At 28.6% G+C, this 15,695-nt stretch overlaps 4 protein-coding genes across 4 annotated transcripts; 2 read left to right on the top strand and 2 right to left on the bottom strand.

Moving 5' to 3' along the window:
• Positions 1-263: 263 nt before the first annotated feature.
• On the top strand, positions 264-4,470 carry PPL_05996 (peptidase M14 family protein; the record flags this gene model as incomplete). The annotated part of the gene is made up of 5 exons (XM_020576865.1): positions 264-273; positions 549-1,199; positions 1,257-2,232; positions 2,449-2,477; positions 3,155-4,470. 5 exons carry the CDS (start codon positions 264-266, stop codon positions 4,468-4,470), a joined length of 2,982 nt encoding a protein of 993 aa, XP_020433277.1.
• A 550-nt stretch (positions 4,471-5,020) lies between these two features.
• Positions 5,021-6,446, bottom strand: PPL_05997 (uncharacterized protein; the record flags this gene model as incomplete). The annotated part of the gene is made up of 3 exons (XM_020576866.1): positions 5,021-6,058; positions 6,128-6,263; positions 6,340-6,446. The coding sequence occupies 3 exons, from the start codon at positions 6,444-6,446 to the stop codon at positions 5,021-5,023; spliced, it is 1,281 nt and encodes a 426-aa protein (XP_020433278.1).
• Positions 6,447-10,147: 3,701 nt separating this feature from the next.
• Positions 10,148-13,157, bottom strand: PPL_05998 (uncharacterized protein; the record flags this gene model as incomplete). The annotated part of the gene is made up of 2 exons (XM_020576867.1): positions 10,148-11,922; positions 13,124-13,157. 2 exons carry the CDS (start codon positions 13,155-13,157, stop codon positions 10,148-10,150), a joined length of 1,809 nt encoding a protein of 602 aa, XP_020433279.1.
• Positions 13,158-14,052: 895 nt separating this feature from the next.
• Positions 14,053-15,089, top strand: racC (Rho family small GTPase; the record flags this gene model as incomplete). Its single annotated transcript, XM_020576868.1, has 4 exons — positions 14,053-14,166; positions 14,454-14,636; positions 14,716-14,850; positions 14,940-15,089. 4 exons carry the CDS (start codon positions 14,053-14,055, stop codon positions 15,087-15,089), a joined length of 582 nt encoding a protein of 193 aa, XP_020433280.1.
• Positions 15,090-15,695: the final 606 nt, after the last annotated feature.

Here is a 15,695-nt window from a genome sequence, read left to right on the forward strand (position 1 = left end):
TGTATTATTCAATTCAAAATATAAAACAACGAAAAGACAACGCTTAATATAGAATCATCAAAGAAAGAAAAAAAACAAACAAACAAATAACAAACTGATAATTAAGAAAATAAATAAAAGTTTATTGTAATTATATAAATCTAAATTATTGAATTAATTAGTATCAAGAGAATAATTATTTCTTCCCAGTTATTATAACCCTATTTAAAATTATCTAAGACAATTTGAAATTTCTATAACTTTGATCTTCAAAAAAAAAAAAAATGGTGGTTCGTGTGTGTTAAAATACAAAAAAGAATAAGCTCTATTATTTTTATGAATTCTTTGTCTGTGGTCTGGGAATATTTAAAATATTAATATAAAATAAATAAAATAAAATAAAATAAAATTAATTTATTTTATATCTTTATTTTTTATTTATTTGTTTATTTTATATATTTTTATTTTATTATTTTTAGTTTTTTTTATATTTTTTTTTGTAAAAAAAATGAAAAATCAAAAGTTTGTGTGCTTTGTAATTTTTTCAGTATTGTTTAGTTCTATTTTAGTATCTGGACATCTACAATCACTATCAAATGTAAAATTATATACAATTCACCATGATGGAGATTCAAACATATTGGAATTCATTTCGAGTAGACAGAAAGATCTAATAGTGGATCATGGCAGAACACGTACCGAATTGGATGTCTACATGCCTGATCAACTCTATCAAGAGTTTTCAACGTTGTTTCCAAATAGCATCAATTTGAAACCGATCAATAGGAATATCATCAATCAAAACAAAGAATCACCAAAAGTCAATAAAAGATCGATTGGTTCATTGGTTTCCCACGATTCATTTTACAGCTACACTGAACTTTCAGATTTTCTGAATTCAGTTGCAAATAACTATGGAAATATATCGAAATTGTATTCTATTGGTACTTCACATGAAGGAAGACAGCTATGGGGTATCGATATCACTGCCAATCCAAGAATGGATGAAATGGAACCACAAATTAAATTGGTTGGAAATATGCATGGTGATGAAATCGTTGGCAGACATCTATTGATCTATTTAATCGACCACCTTGTCACCAACTATGAAACCGACCAAACCATTAAATATCTATTGGATAACACCAAAATATCAATAGTTCCATCAATGAATCCAGATGGATATGAAAGAGGACAACGTGGAAATTATCATGATATAGGTACACACTTATTTAACTAGATTTCCCAAACAATAATAATAATTACTTACTCTAAAGATATATCTAAAGATTTAAATAGAAATTTCCCTAATCCATATCCAATAAGTCAATGGGAGGTAACTCCTATCCAACCAGAAACAGCTGCAATCATTAAATGGACAAGGCAAAATAGATTTATTTTGAGTGCAAATCTACATGGTGGTGCTGAAGTTGTAAACTATCCTTATGATTCCTTGAGAGGAAGAATACCAAACTATGGAGGTGTTGGTGAATATAGTGCGGCACCTGATGATATCACTTTTAGAAAGATTGCTTTAACCTACTCACTGAATCACAAGACAATGTATGAATCGAACGAGTTTCCATCGGGGATCACCAACGGTGCTTCCTGGTATGTTTTGAATGGTGGAATGCAAGATTGGAACTACGATAATACCAATGATATGGAGATCACCGTTGAAGTATCGAATGACAAAACACCCTTATCTTCGGAACTTCCTCTCTACTGGGACAAGAACAAGAATGCTTTGTTGTCATTCCTCATGCTGCCATTGAAGATGGGTTTCTATGGAAAGGTCTCTGCGATGAATGGTGGTCCTGTCCAAGCAAAGATCGAAGTGGAAGGTATTGATCATCCAATTTGGTCATTCGCTCAATATGGAGACTACTACCGAATCATCGATGCTGGCTTCTACAATGTCACTGTGAGTGCACCTGGATACAAGACTATCAACAGAATGATCCTAGTTCAGAATGGTCATAGAACAAAGAGCGATTACATTCTAGAGAAAGTCAATTCCTTTGATTTCAATGCAAAGCTAGATATCGCACCAAATTCAAAGGAATTACTCTCAGTGGAGGATCACAAGTTACCAAAACCAATCCCAATTGACAGCAGCCATAATGATAACTCTGTCCAACAAGAGGAAAAGTTCTTTACACTTGATCATATGACTATCATATTGATTGTAACAGCAACATTGGGATTGGTAATACTATCACTATTGGTGGTAATTGTAATTCTAATTAAAAAGTATTTGGATGTGAAAAGAAAGTTTGAAATTTTAGATTCAAAAAGATTTCAACATATTTAATAAAATTTACTTGTGAATCATAAATATTTAAATTTCTTTTATCTTTTGTTTAATAAAACAAATTAAAAAAAGTTTTAATATTTGATTAATTTATTTACTACTGATTACAACAACAATAAACAATTTTGAATACATTGGTTATTTTGATAATTTAGGCAACCCAGTATCCACGTCTCAAACTGTTGTTATTTTTTTGACCAGCAGCATAGTCGTTACTCTTTCTTTTGAATAATCCTATTTTTATTTTTAATTTTAAAAAAGATTAGTATTAAGAAAATATCTATAAATTAAATATTTATAAATACCCCAGAACATTTTATTTTGATTTATTTAGTGATATAATAATATTGATACAAATGATTTATGAATTTTAGAATAGAACTGGACTAGATTTATAGTTCCTAAACCTAAAAAATATCTAAAATAAAAATAATAAAAAAAATAAAATAAGAAATAATTTCTTGATAAGTTTTCTTTTACTCATTTTATCATCCTGGGTACCAGAATATATAATAAGAAATCTGTTGAATAAAAATAATCTTCCCAAAAAAATCTGATCTAAGTTCCCAAAAAATTTTATAATTTTATTATTTTATTTTTTTTGGCATCATAGAGAGCCAAAATTCCGAATGCCTTTTGGTATCGGGATTTAGAATACTGAATAGATTCGATGAATTCAATTCAATTGGCCCATGATCATACCATCTTAAAAAAAAAAATTAATTTATTGAAAAAAAAATGAAAAATAATATTGAAATTAAAATGGAACTTCTTTTTTTTGTAAGAATTTAATTAAAATTAAAAATTAACTTTTAATATTTTTTTTTAATGTAATTGCAATTTTCATATTTTTTTTAAAAGCATCAATGTTTGATTCATTCATACAATTCCCAGTACCAACTGTCAATGATGATGATGGTGATAATGATAATGATGATTCAAATAACAACAGCAACAATCATCGACATCATCATCATTCCATAAATAAACCGTCAAAAGGTCTATTGGATCTGTTAAGCTCTCCACCTGAATCACCGATACCAACATTACCTTCGGTAGTTACTACAAAAAATAATAATGATAATGATAATGATGATAATGATACCAATCTAGAAGATAATAGTAATAGTAATAGTAATAGTCAAACAACAACAACAAACACATCTTCACAATCATCTAACAACACTACTGCTGTTGGTATTATTACGAATAGTAGTAGTAGTAGTAGTAGTACAACAACTACAACTCCTAGTAGATCTCTGAATAGATCTGGCTCTTCAAAGAATATAGTTAGTCTTGAGAAACAGCTCAACGATTGGCAAACCGATTTCTATCCATCGTTGGCCTATCGCCAAAAGAATAAGCATCAGAAGCAACTAAAGAAAGTACAACAACAGATACCAATTGATAATAATAGTAGCTATATATTTAAACAACAACAACAGAATTCACAAACACCAACACCAACACCAACAACATCATCAACACCATCATCCCCGACAATCTCTTTATTTTCAAACAGCAGTAAACCTGGTGAATTTCCAGTGTGTGATGAAGATAACCAACTGCTGAGTAAACGTGTATCTCAATGGCAACACGATATCAACAGTGAGATAGAGAGTTTCTCACAGAGTTTTATAGCAAGCCTACCGGAGCGACTAAAAGACTTTCACAAATCATCGAAAGATAAACAACCTTTGTTCCTTACACCGATCTCCAGCATAACTCCTATATCTGGCTCGCCTTCTTCACTTTCACCAACACTTGCTAGTAGCAACAACAATAACAACTATAGTAGTAGTAGCAGTAGTAGTAGTGGATCAGACCTATTATCTCCAACACCATTACCAGCTTCACTGGAACAGATTTCAACTTTTGAAGATAAAGATAAGGATAAAGATACCAGTAGTTTAAATGTAAATATAGAGAACAATAAAAATATGATACCAGAGATAAAAGTAAGAGCAACGGAATCACCTATTCTTAAGAATACTACACCGGAAGTCGATCAAGAACAACTACTACATCCACAAACATTGCCTCTGGAATTGAAAAAGTCGACCGACGATTTGGAATCCAACTTTCAAACATGGAGAAGACTATTCAATGAGAAAATGGATCAAAGAATGAAAATTACAGATTTAAAGACTCATGGAAAGATACAAATAAATGATTAATGTTTTTTTTTTTAAAAAGTTTTTTTTATTTTTATTTTTTTTTTCTTCGATATAAATAACATTATAATTAATGTTATTATATTTATATATATATATATATAATTATTAAAATAGTATAGTATAAGGTGTCAACTTTGTTGGTTGAATAGTAAACACCTATAAAGAACATTGAACTGAAGAATTCTATTTGAATTGGTATGGTTTTAGTTTGTTGATGTTGTTGTTGTTGTTGTTACTGTTTGTATTTGAAGGTAAGATAAATCATACCTACTATAATGATTAATGTTGATTCTAAGCTAAGCTAAACCAAGCTAAGCTAGTGGATATTGATACAACTCAAGATATATACATAAAAAGGGGGCGGGGCAATCCTCTCTAAAAATGTAGTATTTTTATATTAAGGTAATGTTTGTTATTGATATTAACAAGAGGTTATATATAAATACTAGAATATGATGATTATTATTATTATATTGGAAAGATTCATTATCATTATTTTCTTTTTACATTATAGCTATTACTATTATATTATTATTATTACTATTTTTTATTAAGGCAAAGAATTACCTTGAGATCTCTCAAGATAAATCTTTGACTTTAAAAATTCACCCAAAGAGTTCTCTATCATCATTTGTTCCAGTTCCTCTTGTATATCGTTGAAAAGATAGTTGCTATTTAGACTTCCGAATCTAACTTCGTCTACATCGATGGAATCGTCGTTGAAAAGATCGTCAAAGTCAACTTCGAGATGATCTGCTGTCGACTCGTCTGTGCTTCCAGAGAATGATGACGATCCATTAATAATCATGCTCTTTCTGTGGTTGCCCGAATTGAAACCACCAGTGCTGCTGCTGTAACTGTGGGTATGGTAACCGTTGCTACCGACACCGGTGTCATTTCCATTGGCAGTGGTACTAGACGTCGAGTAGTAGGTGATGCTGCCACCAATGTCCTGGGTGGTTCCATTGGTGCCAACCACTGTTGCAGCGTTGTTGTTGGAGGTTGGTGAGTGTGTGGGAGAGCAAAATGGCGATGTATAGGGCGATGGATTTGGCGAGCTTGTTCCATTGGGTAGTGCTGCCGCTGGGTTTGAAGCGCTGGCTGACCTCGAAACGCGTGGACTGTGAAAAAACTTGGGACTGACAATACTGTTTGAGTTACTATTGTTGTTGTTTTGATTTTGGCAGGTACCTGTATTACCGTTGCCATTCGCATTGACATTACTATATATATAACTACTGTTGTTGGTTGTTAAACTAAGATGATTACTACTATTTATATTGCTGGCCATATTTCCAGACGACGACGATGACGACGACGATGATGGAGATGATGACGACGACGATGAAGAGTTGGTAAATATATTTGAACTGCCACCACTACCACTGCCACTTCCGTACGAAGTGGAACTCTTCAATGCAGGTAATATAACATCCGCCCAATATTTCTTTTTTGACTTTCGTTTGGGAAATGTCTCTGTCTTGTTTATCGTTGTTGGCAATACAAATGTCTTTTTCAGCTTCTCCTTTAATAAATCTTTTTGTTTACTATATATATTAATTTCATATTTAGAATTATCTTTAATAAACTAATATGAACAGAAATGATATCATTAGTAAAACATCATCATTTTTTTCATAAACATAATTTTACTTACTTTTTTATAAATTTCTTCTGCCATGGTATACATTTCGGATGCAGATCCATTTTTACTCTTATATTTTTCGATAGCTTCCCAACATAACAAGTTCTCCACACAGAATTGTGATTTTAAAAAATCATAAAAAGCTGATCTAAAAATCGAAATTATATATTAATCTAACTTTTATTCTAAAAATATCTCCAAATGTAGATGTTCTATAAATTTACCTTAGACTAGAGTTTTTTAAAATATCGTTCAAAATGGATTTAGAATTTCTTTGGTACATTTCATTTTCTAATTTCTTTTTTGAAAGAGTATTTTGATTTATATTCATATCTTGTTTTTTTTTGGAAATAATGGACATCATTAATATTTAAATAGATATATAATAAACATATATAATGTAGAAGATTTTATATTATTACTATTATATTACTGTAAATTTAATGTAGCAAAGAAAATAGAAGAAGTAGTAGGAGTAAGAAATAAACAAGTAGGAACAAGTCAAAATAATTATTATTATTAATAAGAAAAAATTAAAAATAATATTATTATTGTTTTCGTGCTTTGTCTTTTGGATAGTGGTTTTATGATTTATTGATTGAAATGGATATAAGGTAAAATAATTTGTTTTATTTTTCAATCAATCCATCAAATGTGTAAAGAGTGAATTTAAAAAAAAAAGAAAGAAAAAGAACTGAACAACAAACAAATTGAAAAAGAGAACTACAAACTAGTTTAGAATGTATATATCTACCAATCTATATACCAATCTCAAAACTTTATAAAAAAATAAACAATAAATGATCGCTGACTGACTGAAACCACACAGTATTTTAACAAATAAACATTATTTTAAATCAAGACCGAAATTAATTAGGAGTATTGAATTATGATTGTTGAAAAAGATTAATATATAAATGGAAATTGATTACTACTGTACTAGCGAGAAAGATATTTGATTATTAAATATATAATTATTATTATAATTGTTGTTATTTCTATTATTGTTATTATTGAAATATAATTATTATTTTTTTGACTTTAATGTTAAAAATTAAATAAAAGATTGTAATAGATATTGGCTGATTATTTAATAGATAATGTTAGTTTGACAGAGTGAATGATTATGGATTCTCTGTATCATCACAATATAAGCATAGCAAAATGTAGTTGTGTGTTTCACATCCAAATAATGGAAATCTAAAAACACCAAACAGACTTTTGATGATGTTGGATTTATTTTTTATTTTTTGTTTCCTAATTTCAAAGTCAATTGATTTATTAATGGATATATTATATTTTCTTATCAGTAATATTATTATGATTCATTCTGTTTGTTATAATTTATTATTTGTTCAACAACATTTATAAATGTTTAATAACATATGATTGATGTAAAGGTAGTATAGGGGTAGTGGTTTCCGTGGTGATAGGGTTGATGGATCAATCAAAAAGATAAATAAACACTAACCACCACACAATTATTACATTCAACAAATAAGAATAAATATAAAAAAATAGATTGTTTTTTGTTTAAACTCTAATAATTATAGATAATAATAGTATATATAAATGAGAGAATTGACAACATGATACATAACCCACTACAAAATATCTCACCACATACACACACTAACTCTTCTAAAACTAATTTATTCAAGATTTTGTGATGATTTATATATTGTTTTGTTAGATGATTTCCTTCATAAGATGAATAGAAATGGTACTGTTGTGTATATAGAACAGAATACATACATACTAGATTTGTGTAATTGTGTCAAACAATAATGGAATGTGGTAATAAAAACAAAAAGATGATGAGAATTTTGAGTGTTTAACCAAGGAATATGTGCTGTTGGATAATGTATGATCGACAATTGTATTGTGATATTTATGATATCACAACAAACAAATATAGAATACAAAAACGTTTTAGGTTGCACACCTGCGAAAGGGGTGTAGAGATATATGTTTTAGAGAGAGAATAATTTGGGATTATTAAGAAATCAATTATTTTCTTCCAAAATCAATTAATTTACTCTCATTCCAAAATACTATTATACTCCTATTAATATTTGTATTTAATTTAATGACATAAAACAAACACATATGATTGATAACTTCTTATTTGACAATTTTTAATGAAAATATTGTTATTGTATACCTTTTTTTATTCCCAGTTCATATTTTATGTTCTAATATGATTGATGTTATTGCTGATGTGATATTTTCTAAAATAATACTTGGGAATAACCACCTTTTATGAGAAACCATCAATTTAATATATATATGTTGTTTACTTAACCATAGATATTGATTTTTATAACAACTAATTGTATAATAATAAATTTTAAATATTTTAAATAAAATAATTTGTTATTCGAAAAAAGAGAATAAGTATTTCTCTTTTTTAGTTGGTTATTAAGGAGAAGGTGATTGTGAAGTTGAAGAAAAAAATTTATAAACTACAAAGGAATGAAGAATGTGGAGTTAAAATTGTCAAGAGTTGCTTTGTTTTTTTTTGTTTTTAAAAAAAAAAAAATTTCCATTTTTAGATACGACTATGATGGACATTTGTATTGTTTTAATTATCTATTACTAAGGATGTGTGGAATATTGTGTAATAAATTGAATATATTTAAAAAAAAAACAACCACGTTGAATTAAAAAAAATGATTAGATCTGAACACATTGTGATTTTAAAAAGGAGAATGAAAATCACTTTTTTTTTTTTTAATATAAAAATAATTATATAAACAATATATTGGTTAAAAATCTTCTACTTAAATAAGGTTATACTTACTTTGATTGTTAGTCATATTAACAATTTAATTAATCTACTACTATTGTTTTTTTTGTTAAAACTTTTTTTTTTTGCTCTTTCTAAATATATTGACAGATTAATGTATTTATTTAAAAATTGTAAGATGTAGAATAATTTATTTTACTATAGAAAAAGATAAAATAATAAATATCAAAGGATTTAAATCAAATAGAAATAATAACTTACATAGTACAGATGATATTTTTAATGTTATAATTTTTAGAGGGTATTATTACTTGTTTACTTTTAAGAATGTTTTAGAAAAGAATTGGTAGGATTCAAGTCATCCTACTTTTATAATTCGGTACTCTCACCATCGACATACAAATTTAACAATTTCATTTAAATGTATTCTTTATTTTATTTTTATTTTATTTTATTTTATTTTATTTTATTTTTTTATTTAGATAAAACCTGTGACTATGTTTATTCAAAGTCATGTATTATATAACCAAACAACACAAAAACATCATCTTAAATGTCTGCTCAAGATGGATTGTCCCCAACCAATGATTTTCTTTAAAATTAGGTTCTCATTCAACCACAAACCATGCATATTTCCATTTTGTATTCAATTGTTTAAATAAAAGATTATTTTTTTAATCTTTTTAAGAGTATGAGCTCACTGTTTGGCCATCTCACCAAGATTGGAATGAGAATTTTCAATTCTCTTGATTTTCCACAAAAGGAAAATTCAATCTCACTTGATCTTCTTTTTTTCTAAAACCATTCGAATTTTTTTTTCCATCCAATGATTTTTTCCAAATTTTGGTTGTTGTCCACCCTGGTGGAACTTGTTTGTTTGTGTTTTTTTTTTTGTTGATCTTTGAAAACAAAGAGACTCTTTGTTTTTTTTTTTCTCTTTTTCATATTAAATCAATAAAACACTGTTGATCCAAAATAAATGGCTCACTGAGCATAAAAAAATTGCATACAAAAAAATGTACTTTTGGGCCAACTCGATGACAATATAAAATCATAACCATTTTTGAAATTAATTGATCGATGTACAATGTGGTTTTTTCGATTTTGAAAAGCCCTCTGTCCAATCCAAATTTGAATTTTTTTTTGGTTTCAATTTTGTCTTTTAATCTTATTTTCTTTTTCCTAAAAAAATTAATTTTTGATATCGATTTTACCGATGACGATTTTATTGTTAATAAAATTATCACCATTATTAAATATTCGATTTATTATTTATTTTTTATTTAATTGGTTTCTTCTTTTAGCAAATCTAATCGCTCTGATAATAGTTTAAAAATATGTTGATATCCCTTTTGCTCTGATTGTACCAATGCTTTTCTCGTGAATCCTTCTTTTCGATGGATCAAAAGATACTCGACCACCCGAAGAAATCCAAATGATGCAGCTTCATCTAGTGCCTGGGTGGTACATTTGCAATTGGTTTTACTATCCAAAAAGATGACCACCTCCAGACTACCAACCATAGAGGCCTTATCAAGAGAGCACGAAGTACTAAAATCTATATTGGGGTTGAATCGATAGAGACTCTCAATTGCTGCTGGAAACAAAAAGGATTGGCTATACGCATCCCTATCGAAACCCTCTGTTCTGTTTTGCAATAGGAAATCTATCATTTCACAGTGTCCAAATAATGATGCTCTATTGACTGCCTGCATAGTGCAACCTTCAGTTCTATTGTAGTGAAGGAATTTTACAACTTCTAAATGATTTTTTTCAGCCGCCAAGTCCATTGCTCGAGTGGTGAAAGCCTCAGTGGTATTGGAATGGATCCATTTCACAAGCTCCAAGTTGCCGTAGCCAGCTGCATTATCGATTGCAGCGGATCCAACACGGTATCCATTACAGAGAAGAAATTGAATAACATCAAGTGGTCCATCTTTAAACAGCTCCGTCATAGACGCCTCAATAGCACCGGTATCAAACAACTGTTTTCTATGGTAGAGATTGACCAAATCTATATCTATTGGAATTATATCGATTACCACTTGAGATGCACATCTATCTTGATTATCAAGTAGCAGCACCGCAATCTTTAATGATTTACACTGACGGAATGATTCCAGTGTGTATTGTTCCGTTCTATTTCTTAATAGCCATGAAACCATTTCATAGTGATCGTTTTTAACTGCGCAATCGATGGGAGACACAAACAGAGAAGCTTGTATATTTTGTTGTGTCAAATACTGGACCACATCCAATCTATTCATGGCCGCTGCAGATTCAAGCAAGTTTGTCCAGCTTTGAGTTTTATCGAAATCAAATATCATGGTGTTGGTGAAATCAGAGAATACCTCGTTGAAATGCTTTTCACTTCCGGCCTCTAGAGCAAGAGTTACCAAAGGAAATCTCTTCAAAGAGGATTTAAAAGTTTTCCACAGCCATTCCATTATAAGAGGTTGTGAATACCTTACTGCCCACTCATAGCAATTATAGATATGAATAGAGGACTGAAACCATCCAACAACTGGATTGAGAAACATAAACTTGACCAAATCGATATCTTTGGTTGCAACCACATCATTCATGTAGATATGACCCATCATAACGCTAATGTACTGAAGATCCACTGTCTTTATCAAATACTGCAACATTTCTATTTGTTTGTTTTTGATTAACCCAACGATTAGCTTACGAGTGTCAAGTTGCCCTTCAAAAGGGTTATGGTTAGAATGTTCATTCAACCACTGAAAAACTTGAAGATGTCCGTGTTTGGCCGCTCTCCTAAATGCATCGTCGGTGAAACCTTCGGTTCGATTCGTCCTGAGGAAATCGCACAAGTCAAGGTGTCCACCTGCAGCTGCGCCATCCATTGCGTTTCTGGACACAGATATCGGGACACTAGTTGTCTCACAAAGTAATTTAACAGTATCAAGCATTCCATTTCTACAGCAGCCATCGAACAACAATGGCCATAACTTAAAAAGCTGTGGTTCTCGCACCAATAGTAGCTCAATGACTCTTTGTGATTTGAGCTTGGTGATCATTTTGAGAGCTTTCTCTGAATAGATAATATAACGATGTTCACCACGCTCACTCGATAGCTTGTCCATAAAAAGATTGACCTGTTTATTCTCAAGCATATATTCTACCGACAAGATCTTGTGATAGTTGTACGAGAAAACTCCTAGATCCAATGCTATCAACGGAATGAATTCCAAAATTCTCTTTAAAAGTATCTTATTTTTTATTAATTGATTGAATGTAGTCATTCTCTACTTTACTTTTACTATTTTACAAATAAATTAATTAATTAACTAAATTAGATCTAAATCTAACTAAATGAATAAAAAAAAAAAAAAAAAAAGAAAAGACAAATATGCAGCCTGGTTTTTCTCTTTCTTGAGCATTAGAGCAAAAAATAAAATTTTATTCTTTATAAATTCTCAAATATAAAAAAATAAATTAAAATAAATAATAAATAATAATTCAAAACTTATGAAGATCTGAAATAATTTGATATATTGCATTTTTGTATTTTCATTGTTCATCTTCTTGTTTGTAAAAGAAATAAATCAATATTTTATTGATGATGATAGTTGTTTAGCATTTTTTTCGGGTATTAAAGGTCACGATTATTTTTAGATCCTTTATAATAACAAAAAATTCAAAAAACAAAATTCACAAAACGGTATTTTTTGAAAAATTGGAAAATAATGAGTGGGGGTACAATTATTAATACTATTTTTTGTTTTTTATCATTGATCCAAATTATCTTATCACTCTTGTCAATTAAACACCAAAATAAATCATAAAAATAATAAAAAGATAGAAATATTTATTAACAATTGTAAAAATAAAAAATAATTATTATAGTTAAATAGATAGATAAAAAATTTAACTTATCAAAAAAGAAAAAAAAAAAGGTATATTTAATAATAAAAAATAATCATTTATTATTTATTTGTTCAACTATTTTTCGTTCGCAATCTTTCTTTCTTTCTTTAATCTTTTCGATCTCTTGTTTCACTCTCTTATTATTTCGACAATCAACTACAAGCCAGCAGCTTCACAATCCAACACAATATTTTTAAGGTCTCCAAAGAAACAAAAATCTTTTAATTATTTGAAAAAAAAACCAAAATTTACAAAAAAAAAAAAAAAAAAAAAAAAAAAAGCTTTTAAAAAGTTGGAAGATCTATTGTTTTTTTATTTTTATTTATTCTGTTTTCTTTTATTCCTTAAAAAAGTAAAGTGGTTGCTTGAGGCAATTCTATAGAATTCAATAAGTCTCATTATTATATTATATATAAATTCCCAATTCTATTTCAATCTCATAATTATTCGAAAGTAGGTTCATAAACTTTTTTACAAACAAATATTTGCAATATTGTAAGAATTGTTAAATAAATCTATGTTTTTGTTTTCATTCATAAATAATAATAGACAGTTAATTAATTAGTGTAGAATAGAATAGAGTAGTTAATTCGTTAATAATTAAAACAAATAAAATAAAATAAAATAAATCAAATAATAATAATAATAATTTAAAATCAAGGATTTTGAAAAAAATAAAATAAACACAACTATGTTTATTACAACAGCAATTGTACAAAATAAATATCACTTTTTTTCAAACACACAAAATAGAATAAATTAAAATAAAATAAAATAAAAATAAACAAATAAAAATCAATAATAAAAGAAGGAAGTGTCAACAGCAGTGGCAAAACAATAGGTACAATAGAACTTAAAACAAAAAAACAAATCATAAGATTAACTGGAGCTTTGTTTTGTTTTGTTTTATTAAGATTAAAACCAAAATATCTGTACATATTCATTCATTCATTATACACTTTATAGTTTTGTTTTTGATAAATTTGTTATGATTAACTCATTTGCAATAAATAATCATAACAAATTTGGTTATACCATTTAATTAATAAGGTTACTAACTAAATTCATTTTTTTCTATTTTTTGAATATTTTTTCTTTTTTTATTTATTTTGCTTTTTTTTTTTTTTTGTTGGTTTTGTTTTTTTTTTTTTGTTTTTGTTTTTGTTTCAAATAATAGGTTTTATCATAACAATTACAGAGTCAAACCTTGTTTAAACTCTGTTAATAATAATAATAAAATCACAGTCTCAGTAGTTTAATCGATTATTTATAAATAGATAGAATAGTATAAAAGATGTCTTCACCAGAGGTTATCAAGCTTGTAGTTATAGGTGATGGTGCTGTAGGTAAGACCTGTCTGCTCATCTCATACGCCAACAATCGTTTCCCAGAAGATTATATTCCAACTGTATGTATACATTTTATTGCTATTAAATAGTGTGTTGCCATTTTTCTACTTTATTTTAGAACTACACCTATCTACAATCTCAACGACGACAAGACGCGACAACAACAACAATACAATTACTGCAACAAACAGATTCTAGCACAAGCACAATATATTATTATCGAACATCATAGGAATATGTGACAGGGTGGTGTAGTTGGTTGTTCAAAACAATAAAAATAAAGTGAATTATGGCAATAGTCGGTTAGAGTGCGCATTAGCAATATACTTATTCACTATTTAAACAGGTATTCGATAATTATGTAGTAAATCTTACTGCAGGTGAAAGAAATATCGAATTGGGTTTGTGGGATACTGCCGGTCAAGAAGAATACGATAAATTAAGACCACTCAGTTATGCCAATGCCAATGTATTTCTAATATGCTTCTCCATTACCAATCCAGTATCATTTGAAAATGTTTTGTCAAAAGTAAGTTCACCACCAAATACGAATAAATAATAAAATAATAAACTAATTAAAATTGTATTTTTAAATAAAACTATTATAGTGGTTCCCAGAAGTTCATCATTTTTGCCCAGATGTTCCAAAGATTTTAGTTGGAACCAAGTTGGATACACGTGACGACAGAGCTATCATTGAGAAGCTCGAGTCTCAAGGTCAAAGACCAATTTCAATTGAGCAAGTAAGTAAAATATATTAAATATATAACTATCGGCTTTTGAATTCAACTCGAGTTGTATTAACAAGTGATGATTGTTTCAATTTCAATAGGGTAATGATTTAGCAAAGAAGATTAAAGCAGTCAAGTACATGGAATGTTCTGCCAAGACATCACAGAATCTCAAACAAGTATTTGATGAAGCAATCAAATCAGTACTGTTCATGAAGAAGAAAAAGAAGGCTAGATGTCTCCTCCAATAAAAAGGATGTTTTCATTTATTAAAAAAAAACAACAACAATAACAATAGCATAACAATCAAACAACAAAACAATCAAAACACACTATCATAATTTTAATAATTAGTCGCCCAAACGACAATGTCAATTCATAATATACATATTCAAGCACCCAATTCACATCAAACCAATTCATCATCACCATCATCATCACAGTACTCAACCTCCTCTGTCTTATCTATTACGTGGCTATCCAACAATGGAAATCCATTGACACCTATCATCATCTCCTCCCATACTACACACAATTCAACCTTAATTATTAATAATTTTTTTTATACTCAATCATATCCTTTTTATATGGAGCCTAATCCTAAATAAATTGTATTATTTTAAAAAAAAACAATTATAATTTTTGTTGCGATTTTTGAAAAAAAAAAAAACAGTTGTTAAATTTTTGAAGATCTCGATCACACTACTTGTTGTTGTTAATTTTTTCAGAAAAATTAATCGATTGCATAAGACCCACTGGGTAGTTTATTTTTATAAATATATGTTCTAGAATCATATGTAATCCATTGAATACCAATGCTCGATTTCCAAGAAATTCAAGCTTGGTTCACATATGAA

This window comes from Heterostelium album (genome assembly GCF_000004825.1).
Source record: "Heterostelium album PN500 unplaced genomic scaffold PPL_contig13, whole genome shotgun sequence".
Classification (NCBI taxonomy): domain Eukaryota; phylum Evosea; class Eumycetozoa; order Acytosteliales; family Acytosteliaceae; genus Heterostelium; species Heterostelium album.